The following is a 13,788-nucleotide window of genomic DNA, read 5'->3' on the forward strand; positions in this document are numbered from 1 at the left end:
ACTAGCGAGCTAAGCGTCACTAAGAGTCACAAAGAGTCAAAGAGTCACTGTCACTAAGAGTCGCAAAGAGTCATTAAGAGTCACTAAGCGTCGCAAAGAGTCACAAAGAGTCGCTAAGAATTGCTAAGAGTCACTAAGCGTCACTGTCACTAAGAGTCACAAAGAGTCGCTAAGAGTCACTAAGAGTCGCTAAGAGTCACTAAGCGTCACTGTCACTAAGAGTCCCTAAGAGTCACAAAGAGTCGTTAAGAATCGCTAAGAGTCACTAAGCGTCACTGTCACTAAGAGTCACTGAGAGTCGCTAAGAGTCACAGAGAGTCGCTAAGAGTCACAGAGAGTCGCTAAGAGTCACAGAGAGTCGCTAAGAGTCACAGAGAGTCACTAAGCATCACTGTCACTAAGAGTCGCTAAGTGTCACTGAGAGTCACAGAGTCACTGAGAGTCGCTGAGAGTCGCTGAGAGTCGCTGAGAGTCGCTGAGAGTCGCTGAGAGTCTAAGCGTTACTAAGCGTCACGAAGCATCACGAAGCGCCAGTCACTAATGCTAGTCTTTTGCAGACTCGCAGCAACTGTACTAGCTACAAACTCGCTCCAGAGGCACTAAGCATCTCTGCTTCTTCCTTCCAAGCCTTATTTTTTCTTCGTAACGTCTCGATGCACGCTTAATGAGAGGACGACAGGAAAAGATCGAACAATTACGAGCTTAAACGGATTTCTTCCGTTTTTCTGCGTCAAACCGGAAGCAGGCGCTAACGGCAAAGTAGGAACTAAAGCTGACGGTGGGGAATTGAAAACACAAACAAAAAAAAAAAACACACCGAACAAACAAAAACAGCTGGACCCCAGGCACCGTACGACTGGTCTGAGGAATCATTTGAGCGAATTGCAACGATTTGATCGTAATTTAAAAAGAAGTGAAAACGAGAAACTGAAGAAAACGAGTGTGAGGAATGAAGTGAATCGATGGAAGTAAGGTGCCGCGCAAACGGACGGACTTCACCGCTGTAGCCACACGGTTACCGTATGTCGTGCATTTCACCACCACCACCAAAAATAAAAACAAACAAACGGACAAAAAAAATAGTACGAGTGAATAGAATAAAATAAAAAAAAATCATTCATAAAGTGAACTGCGGTCAGAAAACGACTGAATGGAAATTCGATGTCTTTAGTACATACGACTCGTCTGCAGTACAAACACACTTTATCAGCAGCAAAACACGTGGTGTTGACTTTACATGGCTGTGCGTGAAGAGGACGTATGGAGGGGGAGGAGATTTAAAAACGCTAACTATCCTGCAGCGCCGTACGATTAACCGCAGCGTGATCCGTATCGACGAGAGCTCGTGTAACCAACACACACTTTAACATAACGCTCACCTCACCTCCGCGGTCATCAGGGTAGGACCACAGACCTAAAACGCAGGAATGCAGGAACACATGTCCGTTGTGTATTTAATCTCGTGGCGCGTGTATCAGCGACCCTCCCCCAGATATTAAACACTTCCCGGGACACAAAATGAAAACAGATACTACTTTGCGATTATGATCTATATTTTAGAGCGTTTTCGAATTCGTCTCCCTCCCTCCCTCCCTCCATCCCTGCCTTTCATATAGTTATAGGGAAGTATTCATGTCTTCCGTGCCGACCCACGGCTGTGCGATACGTCGATGGAATATCGATATCGCGATAAATTACATCACAATATGCGTTTCTGCGATATCGTGGATAAACATTTATTTTATTTTTGTTTGAAAAATTCTCACACACACCGAGTAAAAGCAGCTAACGTGATGGTATAATTAATATCTTTAAAGATTAAGCCCAAAATTTTAACATTAAATAAATATCGAATTTTTTTTTTTTTACACAAAGAAATGACTTTTTTAATGGACGTTGAACGGATGATAATTTGTCGGTCAGGAATAAACGCGACACGGCTTATATTGCTATAGTTTGTGAACCAACCTATACGCTCACTTACATAAACTCTAAACAGGAGATGACCGGGCTCATGCGGTGTTTATTCACCTAAACGTTTTGGATTATTTACAGAATCCAACCGTAACGGCGCTTTCGCGCTCTGACGAGCGTTTGCACTGAAAAACACTGACCAGGTGGAGATTTTGCACTGTTCACGCTTTCCCGCAGCTCGGACACCGATGAGTCACCGGTGCTGAGCGTTTACAACGTGTGTGTGTGTGTGTGTGTGTGTGAGAGAGAGTGTGAGAGCTGCCAGCGTGTATGTCAAACAGATTGGCAGCCGAGTCAGCGCAGCCCATTGTCATGATGATGATGATGATGATGAAACACGCCATTACCCAGGAAACCGAAACTCATCCCATGCTCTCGTGCACACTGAGACGCGAACTTTCGTTCGAGCACACGTGGCAGAAAACTCCAGGAAACTGTGTTGTATCTGAGCGAGTGTGTGAAATGGAGCGATGATCATTAATAAATAATAATAATAATAATAATACTAATAAAAATTAAGAATATTGGACTAATTGGGATCTCAGGCGAATTCGGATTACACGTCGGGTTTTTTCTTCACGTCCATATCGTCTCACGGACGAGACGACTTTCCTTCTCCATCTATCTACTATCGTGTGAAAAAGTAATTACACCCCATGGAAACTGCTGGCTTTTTTGGCATTTGGATGAGCAAAGCTTTCGATCGTCTTTGAAACGGCGCCTGTTAATAAAGCTGATGTACGTACGAAAACGAGCTTTTTTGATCAACGGAAAGATCGATAGATGTGATAGTCTTCCGAGGAAAAAGTAAGTACACCCTCGGCCTCGGAAGCTGGTGTTGTTCCCTTTAGCGGAAATAACTTCCTGTAGGCGTTTTGCATAACGGTCATCGGCGTGCCGATGAACGTTTGACTGCTCCTCCATGCAATTTTGTCTCAGCAGCAGGTTGTTTTGAGGCTTTTCTTGTACGTACAGCCCGTTTCGAATCCCCTTGCCAGACTTGCTTTTACCGAAGGCCTTATAGGACTCTTAAGATCTCGGCATGACGACGCCACACACCTCGACGGCAAAGGGAACGCCAGACACGATATAGACAGGGGTTTCGTTAAGGCTGGTTCCACCCGAGACACGCGCCCCAATCCTGAACACCCCATTCGAAATTTATGGATTTGAAAGTGTGATAAACGTAGGGGTTCGATTCAATTCAATTCGATTTGTATAGCGCTTGTATAGTGTGAAAAAGTTCATTATGGATTTATATGAAGTCTAGGGGTGTACTTACTTTTTCCATAGGAGTCATCTGTTCAATCGAATTGTGATAATTACTACAAAATGCCAATTTTTATGTGTCATTTGATAGAGTGCAGCAACTTCAAGAAGAAGATCAAATGTTTGCTCAACCAAATGTGTCAAAATGAGCCAACAATTTCCGTGGGGTGTACTTATTTTTTCACACAACTCTCTCTCTCTCTATCGCACATGCTACTCGCTGCACTACACAAAGCCGCCTGTACTTGTCGGATTAATTGGTTTGCACGGATGACATATGATCCTTTTCACGATCAGGAAATTGCGGGTGTGTGGAAAGACGAAACTGAGCAGAACGAGTACGCGACACACACGACACACACGACACACACACACACACACACACACACACGCAGTCACCTCGCGGTTCAACATCCAGAGAAAAAAATAACGACCTCAATATCTTCTGTGTGACGTGAGAAGATGAATTCCCACAGATCACAACTAACTGCATTTCGGCCGAGAACGCAAACTCTCACTGACATTTTCCCCCGAAAATGATAACGACTGCGGCAGCGTCGTCTCCTGTGAAGGAAATGATAAGCTTATTATATCTGTGCTAATGGACCAACTACCTCACCTTACTGGCACGGCATTCCGAATACAGAGCTTACTGAGGAACGGAGAGAGAGAGAGAGAAGGAAGGAAGGGAGAGATGGAGGGATGGAAGGAAGGAACGGAGGGAAGGGAGGGACGTAGGGAAGGAAGGGAGGGAGGTAGGGAAGGAAGGAAGGGAGAGAGAAGGATGGAAAGAAGGGATGTAGGGAGGGAGGGAGGGGAGGGAGGGAGGGAAGGAAGAATGGAAGGAAGGGAGAGAGGGAGGCAAGGAAGAATGGAAGGAAGGGAGAGAGGGAGGCAAGGAAGAATGGAAGGAAGGGAGGGAGGGAGGGAGGGAGGGAAGGAAGGAAGGGAGAGAGAAGGATGGAAAGAAGGGATGTAGGAAGGGAAGGAAGGGAGAGAGGGAGGGAAGGAAGGGAGAGAGGCAGGGAGGGAAGGAAGAATGTAAGGAAGAGAGAGAGGGAGAGAAGGAAGGAAGGGTGGGAAGGAATGGAGAGAAGGAGGGAAGGAAGGTAGGTAGAGAAGTAATGAGGGAAGGAAGAATGGAAGGAATGGAGAGAGAGAGGGAAGGGAGAGAGGGAGGGAAGGAAGGAAGGGAGGGAGGTAATGAGGGAAGGAAGGGAGGGAGGGAGGGTAGGAAGGGAGGGAGGGAGGTAATGAGGGAAGGAATGGAGAGAGGTAATGAGGGAACGAAGGGAGAGAGGGAGGGAAGGAAGGGAGGGAGGTAATGAGGGAAGGAATGGAGGGAGGTAATGAGGGAAGGAATGGAGAGAGGTAATGAGGGAAGGAATGGAGAGAGGGAGGGAAGGAATGGAGGGAGGGAGGTAATGAGGGAAGGAATGGAGGGAGGTAATGAGGGAAGGAATGGAGAGAGGTAATGAGGGAAGGAAGGGAGAGAGGGAGGGAAGGAAGGGAGGGAGGGAGGTAATGAGGGAATGAAGGGAGAGAGGGAGGGAAGGAAGGGAGGGAGGTAATAAGGGAAGGAAGGAAGGGAGAGAGGGAGGGAAGGAAGGAAGGGAGAGAGGGAGGGAAGGAAGGAAGGGAGAAAGGGAGGGAAGGAAGGAAGGGAGGGAGGTAATGAGGGAAGGAAGGGAGAGAGGGAGGGAAGGAAGGGAGAGAGGGAGGGAAGGAAGGGAGAGAGGGAGGGAAGGAAGGGAGAGAGGGAGGGAAGGAAGGAAGGGAGGGAGGTAATGAGGGAAGGAAGGGAGAAAGGGAGGGAACGAAGGGAGAGAGGGAAGGAGAACGGATGGAAGGATTTTTTTTTTTACCCTAATCAATCACTTTCCAGCAACTAAACCGGGGGCCTGTGCAGCGTTTACGAGCGAGCTAATGAATCCGTCCTTTATCCCTTACGCATGACTCACAACGACCTCCATCAACACACCCGTCAGAAGATCCCGTCAGCACACCAAACACTTCCTGTCTGTCCACATTTCTGCAACGTCAGCAACACGGGGAGATTCACGCCCAGCGAAGAGGAAGACGAAAACATTACAGCTGCCCAAGCCCACGTGCGTTTCCACGCCATTCAGACACATTCGCGCACACGCCCCTTTCACCCTGTACTCCAGAGCACGTTTTCGTCCCCGCCGGCGTGGAAACACGCCGTGATTAGGGGTTAAAAAGCAAGGTGATACACGACCCTGACTGCAAGTGACCCAAATCGCTGCCTGGTCCAGCAACGAGATTCCGTCCAGCCTTCCTACACACACACCGAGCAGCGCTCCGCTTCATTCGCTTCCCACAACGCCACCGGCTCCGAGACGCCGAACACCGGACTTCTTCAACCGACTTACCGAGCTTAATAAACACGCACCCACGTCCCCGTCGACCTCCTGTCGCACGTTTACGCTTCCGACAGACGTGACGCGGAAGCGTAGGACGCAACGGGCCGTGCTGCTACAGGAAAGTAACCCACAACGGAGCGGTGTGAAGTTAAACACACCCCTCACCTCGTCACGTTACCAAGACGCAGCCACGAAAATCAAACTCCTCCGTCCTCAAGAGCTGACAGTCCTGAAGCCCTGACACTGGAGACTCCTTACAGAAACTTCACCAATAACGAACTGCGTCAATAATGAATCATGCGTTTATTTTTTTCAGATTTATCTGTGACGAATCCCCTCTCTCTCTCTCTCTCTCTCGATCGCCTTCACGTTTCTTTTCCCCTCTCTCCGCCGTCCTGAAGACTTTCCCGAGCTGATCGACTGCGCGAGAGCACGGCGACTGTGGCGATGCTTACACCCGAGCCTCCGTCCGTACACCTTAAACAGACGTCTCCGGAAAAACCTTCGCCGCGTCGACGACGACGCGCGTTTCTCTTTACGATGCGTGCGTCCTGAACGCCTGAACGGGTGTGATCGGATTTCATACGGCGGACGTGTTTGACACGTCAGTCCTCCGGTGCGTTCGTGTCCCCAGGTGGAAATTTCCCATGAACCCTCTCTCATTAGGGGTGTAACGTTGAATCAGGATGCGAAAGTGCGAGGCGCAATATATAAATAAAAGCACGGACGCGATCGCGTTTTTTCCATGGACAGCCTGCACCGTCGCCATTGATCATCAGGATGATCGCTCCGGACCACGACGACCGCCGTGCGTTATGGGTTTCAAACGACGCCGGCCCCCCGTGCTGCTGTGATCCACAGCGGCTGAGAAAGAGGTCACGGCAAGAGGCGGTTTCTCCGACTTTGGAGCCGTATTTGCGGTTGACGCGACACCTCGGACGCTGCCTCGGAGCTCGTTAGCATTTGTTAGCTTTGTTTATTCGATCAGATGTTTGGGCGAGTTGATCAACTGTATTTAGGAGTACGTTTTGTTTACAAGATTAAACCTCTGTGCGTTGAAATCCTGGGATTTATTTAGTCTTACACACACAATACACACCGTTTCCCTTCGTTTAAAATGATCCGAGCGTCCGATTAGTTCGTCACGTTTATATGTAGCGCTTTTCTAGACACTCAAATCGCTTTAGATAGTATGGCGGGAAATGATCTCAATCGTCACTGGTGTGTAGCGTCCCACCTGGATGACGTGACGGCGGCCACAGTGCGGCGGAACACCCGCCACACACCGGCTGTTAGTGCAGAGGAGAGTGAGGTAGCTAATTCAGAGATGGGGATTATTAGTGGGCCGTGATCGAGAAGGGGAAAAGGACGACGGGGGAATTTCGCCAGGACCCCGGGGGTTATACCCCGACTCTTTTACCAGAAGTGCCCTGGGATTTTTAATGACCTCAGGAGTTGGAATCAATATCGCGAATCGGATTGGATCACGACCGGAGTCTTACGCTCGTCTCTCTCGTGTACGTTCAAACGTTTTTGATCATGTGGTCTGCTAACGGAACTTAAAAGAGGTTGTGAAAAGCTTCCGTCACTGCGTTATCTATTCAGCCGAGAGGTGGAAAAGCTCTGACGTTCGGCACGATTTCGAAACTCGCAACGATGACAGTTTCCCATCGAGCGCTCCTTCCTTGCCGCACAGATGTTTTCGCGTTCACGTTAGAAATGCTCACGTGCGTCCCAGACAACCCGAGTGCTCGGATCACGGGGCGTAGCATGGAAGAGGAACGAGGTCAGGAAAAGCCTGCTATGAAACAGAGCTGCCGTGTGTGTGTGTGTGTGTGTGTGAATCTCTCTTTGATAGTCCGGCGTGAATCCCTGCTTCATTTCCCACGATCTGATCGAGCTGTGCGAGGCGTTCGAGTCGAGCTCGTCTTCGGCGTTCACCGAGACAGACGTCTCGTCGCCGCGGAACCCTTCTCCTGCTGCGGGACTCTGTTCTGACGCGACATCTAAGTTTAGACGGGCTATTCATGAGCACACGTCACACCCCAGGAGCCCAGGCTGAAGCGGGAGCTGTACAGTACCGGCGTTTTGCTCCCATTTGCAAGTGAAAATAATCCTGTGCAAATGAGAAGATCTTTACAAGCATCGGTGCAAATGACCGGTCACACCAGCGTCGGGCCAGGTGAAGGTTCCGGCGAACGTTTGGCTTAGGGATATCCGAAAGATGGGAAAAAAAAGGTGTTCACGGACAGTGCGCCGACTAGGGCCGGGGGACGGGGACGTGACGGGATACTAGCGCCGTCTCGAACGTAGAATCGACTAATCCCGGACGGACGCATTGGTGTGAAGGCGTCGTTTTGAACAGCGATTTGATTCTAGAATGAAAATTCGAAAATGTACAGCCACAATCATGAAGAAAGGAAAAACGCACCTCCTGGTCATCATCATCTACGTTTATCTGCTTAGTATTTCCACCAATAATGAGAGATCATGGCACCCCACGAGTTAGGGAATAATAATAATAATAATAATAATAATAATAATAATAGCAAGATCTGAGCATATAAAACAGGTAAATCTTTTTAAATGTCTTGGGGACGAGAACGAGAGTGGTGATGGTGGGGGGGGGGAGAGGAAATCAGCATGAGATGGTTGAGAAACAGGTTACCATGACAACCCTGCTGTAAAAGTCTTACATGTGGGGTTTGGCTGAGAAGGGGGGGGGGGGGGGGGGTGTAATTGCTTTTCACATGTTGTGTATTTTTAAACAAAAGGATATTACTGTTATTATTATTATTATTATGCTGTATTATTTGGGAGGGGGGGAGGGGGGGGGCAAGTGTACAGGATCTTCAGCCGTTCACTGGGACTGTAATCACAAGTGTAGCATGTTGTCATGGACCGCCGCGTAATTAAGGGAACCTTTTGTTAACGAGACAAGCGCGCTGAGAATATATTCTCAGAACAAGTACGCTCTCGGGCGAGGGAGACGGGGCAGCATGGGACGCTGGGAGCTGGCTCGATGCGGACTTCACTACTCACGCCAGTTTGGTGCACTCTATACACACACGCGCGCTAATTCACGTGTTTCTGCATATTCGGTATAAACAGAATAAACACTGTGGCATTTAAACTGTTTATGATGGCAAAATAAAGCCATGCTTGTGATCCACTGATGACAAAATAAATTCACTTCCTGACCAGCCTTGCTGTCTTGTTTTAGAAGCGCATTATCTATGATTAGTCTTTTTTTTAGTTTATTTGAAATGTCTAATAGGTAGTTGGGTTCAACATTTGAATTATTATTTTATTGATTTTTTTTTTAAAAACTCCTCGAGCCCGTTCCCACACAAAGCCCCGCCCCTTGGATCTACAGCGACCTGTAGAGTTTCTACAAAATGACTGACGGGAGGTAAACCCAATCGAGCGGTCCGGACCGGAAGTCCGTCGTTTTCCCCCCCGTGACTTAATACACGTTTTGCTAAAACCCACAGCTTTCTATCATGTTCTACACATCTTCTAGGTCGTTTGTACAAGAAATAATAATAATAATAATAATAATAATAATATTAAAGACTATAGCACCTTTATTGCCTATAAGCAGCTAGATATACAGACTCAAATGCTCTTAAAAGTCTCCGATTAGGCTTGCTGCGACAGACAGTCGGCGTTCCCGGTGTTCCCCGGTGTTCACGCCGCACACCGATTACATCACTTGCCCACCGCGGCACCGCCCCCGCCGTCGTTTCGCCCTTTTTACAGTGATAAAAACCGTTCGGGTCGGTTCGAGAACGGACGCTACGATCCCGAGCCGAACGAGTCCGAGTCGCAGCGCAGATCGGCGGGAGTCGGACTCCGTTTAGCGCGCGCGAGAGCGAGACGAGACCACGGTCGAGAGACCCGGTTTCGAAAGCCCTATGTTTGATATAAGCCAGTTTAGTCGTTGTACCGTTTTGTAGCGGTTGTGTTTTTCGTTAAGAATGATAAACGGACCCACCGGTCAAGCAACTGCCGCCGATTGGGAAGCGGAACGCGCACGGGCGCGCGGGCGTTCGTAATTCGTAATTCAGTGAGCGGCTTCCTGAACGACAAAAAACACACACGCTCCAATTATACTGAATATATATAAAAATAGTAGAAAAACAATCCTACTAAACGTGTGCTTATTAGTTCATTTTAAAAACAGAAGAGCAGAACAAAGCCATTGATGTGTGTGTGTGTGTGTGTGTGTGTGTGTGTGTGTGTGTGGGAGGGTGACGCGTCTATAAAGCCTGCACATCAAGCAGCTGTGGATGTAATGGATGATGTTTTTTTTAATCTAGGATCAAACTGAAAATCCCCGGTTTCCCGCCGCGGTTCAGCGGAGGTCACGCCTATGATTAAGCGCAACGTGTATGAGGAGGGAATAAAGTGCTGCGTGCGGGCGAGTGGATCGGAGCGGTGCACCGAATCGGTGTTTATTACGGTTTCACTCTCTTGGGAGGTACGCCGGGTGGGCGGAGACAAGCGACGGGGCAGCGGGCGATCCCGGACCAAGCCGTCACAGCTGGAACCCGCCGCTGCGGGTGCGATTTCACAACGAAACGATTATTTCTATCCTAGATCTCCCTAACGCCGAGTGCTGCTCCCTTCCGATGAAAAAACGAAACCGCCGCCGTTCTCGTTACGGGACGCTGTATTTCCGAGTCGTTCTTTCCACGCCGTCCGACGCCACGGATAGAATAAAGGCTTCACTGACCGTGTGCAGACTCGATCGAACCCTCCGTGCCTCGCACTTTCCCCACACTCAAAGCTAACGGAAGGTAGGAAGATCTTTATGTACCATCTATAGGCGACGTTTTCAGTCTGCCGCAGAGTCCGTTGACGTCCCCGTAACAATCCTGGATTTTGTGTAATCCCTCGGCCCCCCGCAGTTCCATGAGCGAGCGCAGCTCTTTGAGCGAGCAGCCGAATTCCCCATCGTGATTGGGCTCCGCTACGGAGTTCTTCACGCCGGTGTACGAGTTGTTAGCCATGTCGCTGTGGAGCGCGAGGGCGGGATGGAGGAGGAGGGGGGATGGGGATGGCGTCCCGAAAGGAGAGCTAAATCCTCAGGAGACCGATGCCAGTAGTTCCCATAAACAGCTGACGTCCTTCAGGGACCGAGGAGGAGGAGGACGGACTGTACGTGGCAGGACTGAGACAATTCAAAAGCCATTTCCCCTCAGCTTGTTGCATAAGCTCATTCGTTCATGCTGACAGGAGTGTCGCAGAACACAATCCATACAGATCTGGAGAGAGAGAGAGAGAGAGAGAGAGAGAGAGAGAGAGAGAGAGAGAGAGAGAGAGAGAGAGAGAGAGAGAGAATCAGAGGTTAGGTGCAGAACTACACAAGGTTGTTATGAAATGAAACACTGAACACCGAAAAGTTCAACAAGATTCCATTACGCCTAAAAATAAATACAATGTAGGAACAGCAGGTCACCGGCCGAGGTTCAACACGACACACTACCTGCTCTCTCACGTTTCTACGTTAAAGGACGGTGTCAGTGTGAAGATCTCTATCGCGGTTTGCGCTATTTGTCCAGGAGACGGATGTTATGGTAGCGTTCGACTGCAAAAAACGTTTAACGCTTGTTCGCGTGCTACATGAGAGGCGGTGTTCCATCGTCGTCATCGTCGTCATCGTCTAATCTGTGTATTTTGTTCTCCAGAGCGCTAAAAATTCACAACAGAGGATAAGAAGGACATCCATCAGACGAGGGGGGAAAAAAAAAACCACACGTTTTTGAAACACAAAAAAAATGACATAAGATAACCGAGGCATCTTGCGTCTTGTTGGTTATCTGGCTACGAGTCTTCTCGAACACGACGGGTCGCTCGTCCCGGGTCACGATACGGACTCCTCAACCGCGCCTGAGGATGGAGCTCTCCCCGTGACGCGCCGTAGCTTTAACTAAACGTCGGCTGATGAACGAGCGAGCCGATCGTGCGTCCTGTACTTTTATTTCCGCGGAAGCCGGAAGACGCTCTCTCGGCAGTTCTCGGGTCCGGTTCTGAAGAGACGCCGCTTCCTCGCGCATCGGACCGACAACCCGCTTCGCTTCCGGTCTCCGGAACCGTCCCGTCGTAATCGAACGAGCCGGATGACTTGTTTAGTCTAGGACGCGATAAGACAGCATTCCTACTTTAGAAAACAATAACGGCGTCTTGGTTGTATCCCTGAATCGAAGCGGACTCGCCCGCTGTACTAGATCTGCCGATAGGACGGCCTGAGCGAGAGCTCGCGCTCGCGCTCGGCCAGATCGGGTGCGGTGCCGGCGTTCGCTCCACGCTAACGGTTTCGAGTTGCAAAGCAGGTCACGTGTCACAACAGCAGAAAATCATTGTGACGGGACGGGTAAAGAACAGCTGGGACGGGACGCGGCTGAGCGACGGCACGCTCCGTGTTAACCCTTTCGACACGTACGGACTAGCGATTTTATTCTTTCGGTCTTTCGACACGTACGGACGGGAAGGAGGAGTATTCCGAAACGTCCGTACGCTCGTAGCTTTAAGACGATGATATGACGTCTAACCCCACACGTCTAATCGCTTTTCAGCAGTGCTGGGTGCAAACCTATGAAAAACCCCCCCACACTCATCCTGACTTGCCAGCTGAACCCTCCCGGTGTGTGTGTGTGTGTGTGTGTGTGTGTGTGTGTGTGTGTGTGTGTGTGTGTGTGTGTGTGTGTGTGTGTGTGTGTGTGTGTGTGTGTACGCAAGTCAAGGACAGCGATTCCAGGGATCCCTCTGCACTGGAGTCACAGGCGGTGATGTATTTTTAGCAGCACCCAGTCGACCCCCTCCCCGTCCACGTCTCCACCGCGGCTCCAGCCGAAGTGGGTCATGACACGTCTACGTGAGGGGAATAGAGTGGACTCACTCACTCCAGAGACCCCTCGGAGTGAGTACCGTTCGCCCGACGGGTGTCCGCGTGCGTGTGTACGTACGTGTACACGCTCCTCTGTAAGGGAACAGGACACGGACGACCGGGACGTCTCCGAGTAAAGCAAGCACGGTGCCGAACACAGAAAAGATCTCTCATCGTTTACATAAATACGAGGACAAATCACCATTGATTACTCTGGTTAGATTTAAAAAGGATGAAACCTTAACTCTCCGGCCGTGCCGAGATTCTCAAATACTGACTCGGTATCAAAAAAAAAAAAAAAAACACAACTGGAGGAACTCAAAGCGCTCATGGAGATATACAGCTAAACCAACCGACTCGTTAAAGACACTGGCATCGCGCGTGACGTGACGTGACGTGACGCGCTGAAGCACGAACACTGGAGATCTACCTTACTGGAGATCTACGTGACCATCGAATCCTAGTGTATTGCGTTTATTGTATTCGGCATTCGTACACCTGATAGGTGTGCCGAGGGTTAAGGGCCTTGCTCAAGGGCCCAACAGTGGTAGCTGGGTAGTGCTGGGGTTTGAACCCCCGACCTTCTGAGCAGTAGAGCGACACCTGCACCACTGAGCCACCGCTTCCCTCGTGTGAGGTTTTGGCTGGAGATGCAGGAAGGTAGATCTCGAGGAAGAGGATTCACACAGCGCTGTGACGAAATGATTTGATACAGCGTTGTGCACATCGACAAGCGCACGCACACACACACACACACACACACACACACACACACACACACACACACACACACACACACACACACACACACAAAACAACAACAAAACGTGTGATCAGTTCCGGTTTCTACACTGATCTGTAGTGTGTTCACGTCAAGAAGAATATCTTTCGCTACGGACGGATTTAACGTCAAATTAACGGCACAAAGGCGAGAACGCGGTGCCTTTCTCTGCCGTGCCCGATGAGCGAGGCGTCGCTCTTCCACCTCGTTTTCTCCCCCTGCGTTACTTTCGTGACGGATAAAGAAATACGGAGGACGCTCAACACTCGACACTTGAGGACTGACTGATCCAGGACTGGTGACTTTTGTCATTTGAAACGAGGCAACAGTAACAACATCGCGATTACAAATAAACTTGGTGGTGAAGTGCTGGGGGGAGAGGGGGAGAGAGGAGAGACGGCAGCGACAGACACAGACAGAGAGCGACAGACACAGAGACAGAGAGAGCGACAGACACAGAGACAGAGAGAGCGACAGACACAGAGACA

At 49.7% G+C, this 13,788-nt stretch overlaps 1 protein-coding gene across 5 annotated transcripts in view; it reads right to left on the bottom strand.

Annotated features, from left to right (window-relative positions):
* Positions 1-13,788, bottom strand: part of atp2b1a (ATPase plasma membrane Ca2+ transporting 1a) — a 41,809-nt gene that overhangs the window by 22,788 nt on the left and 5,233 nt on the right. For all 5 annotated transcript variants that reach the window (XM_047162118.2, XM_017494451.3, XM_017494454.3 and 2 more), the window contains exon 2: positions 10,450-10,897. In XM_047162118.2, coding sequence (XP_047018074.1) covers positions 10,450-10,642 — 193 coding nt within the window. In that variant the 5' untranslated portion in view covers positions 10,643-10,897. The remainder of the gene's footprint in view (positions 1-10,449; positions 10,898-13,788) is intronic.

This window comes from Ictalurus punctatus, chromosome 19 (genome assembly GCF_001660625.3).
Source record: "Ictalurus punctatus breed USDA103 chromosome 19, Coco_2.0, whole genome shotgun sequence".
Lineage (NCBI taxonomy): Eukaryota > Metazoa > Chordata > Actinopteri > Siluriformes > Ictaluridae > Ictalurus > Ictalurus punctatus.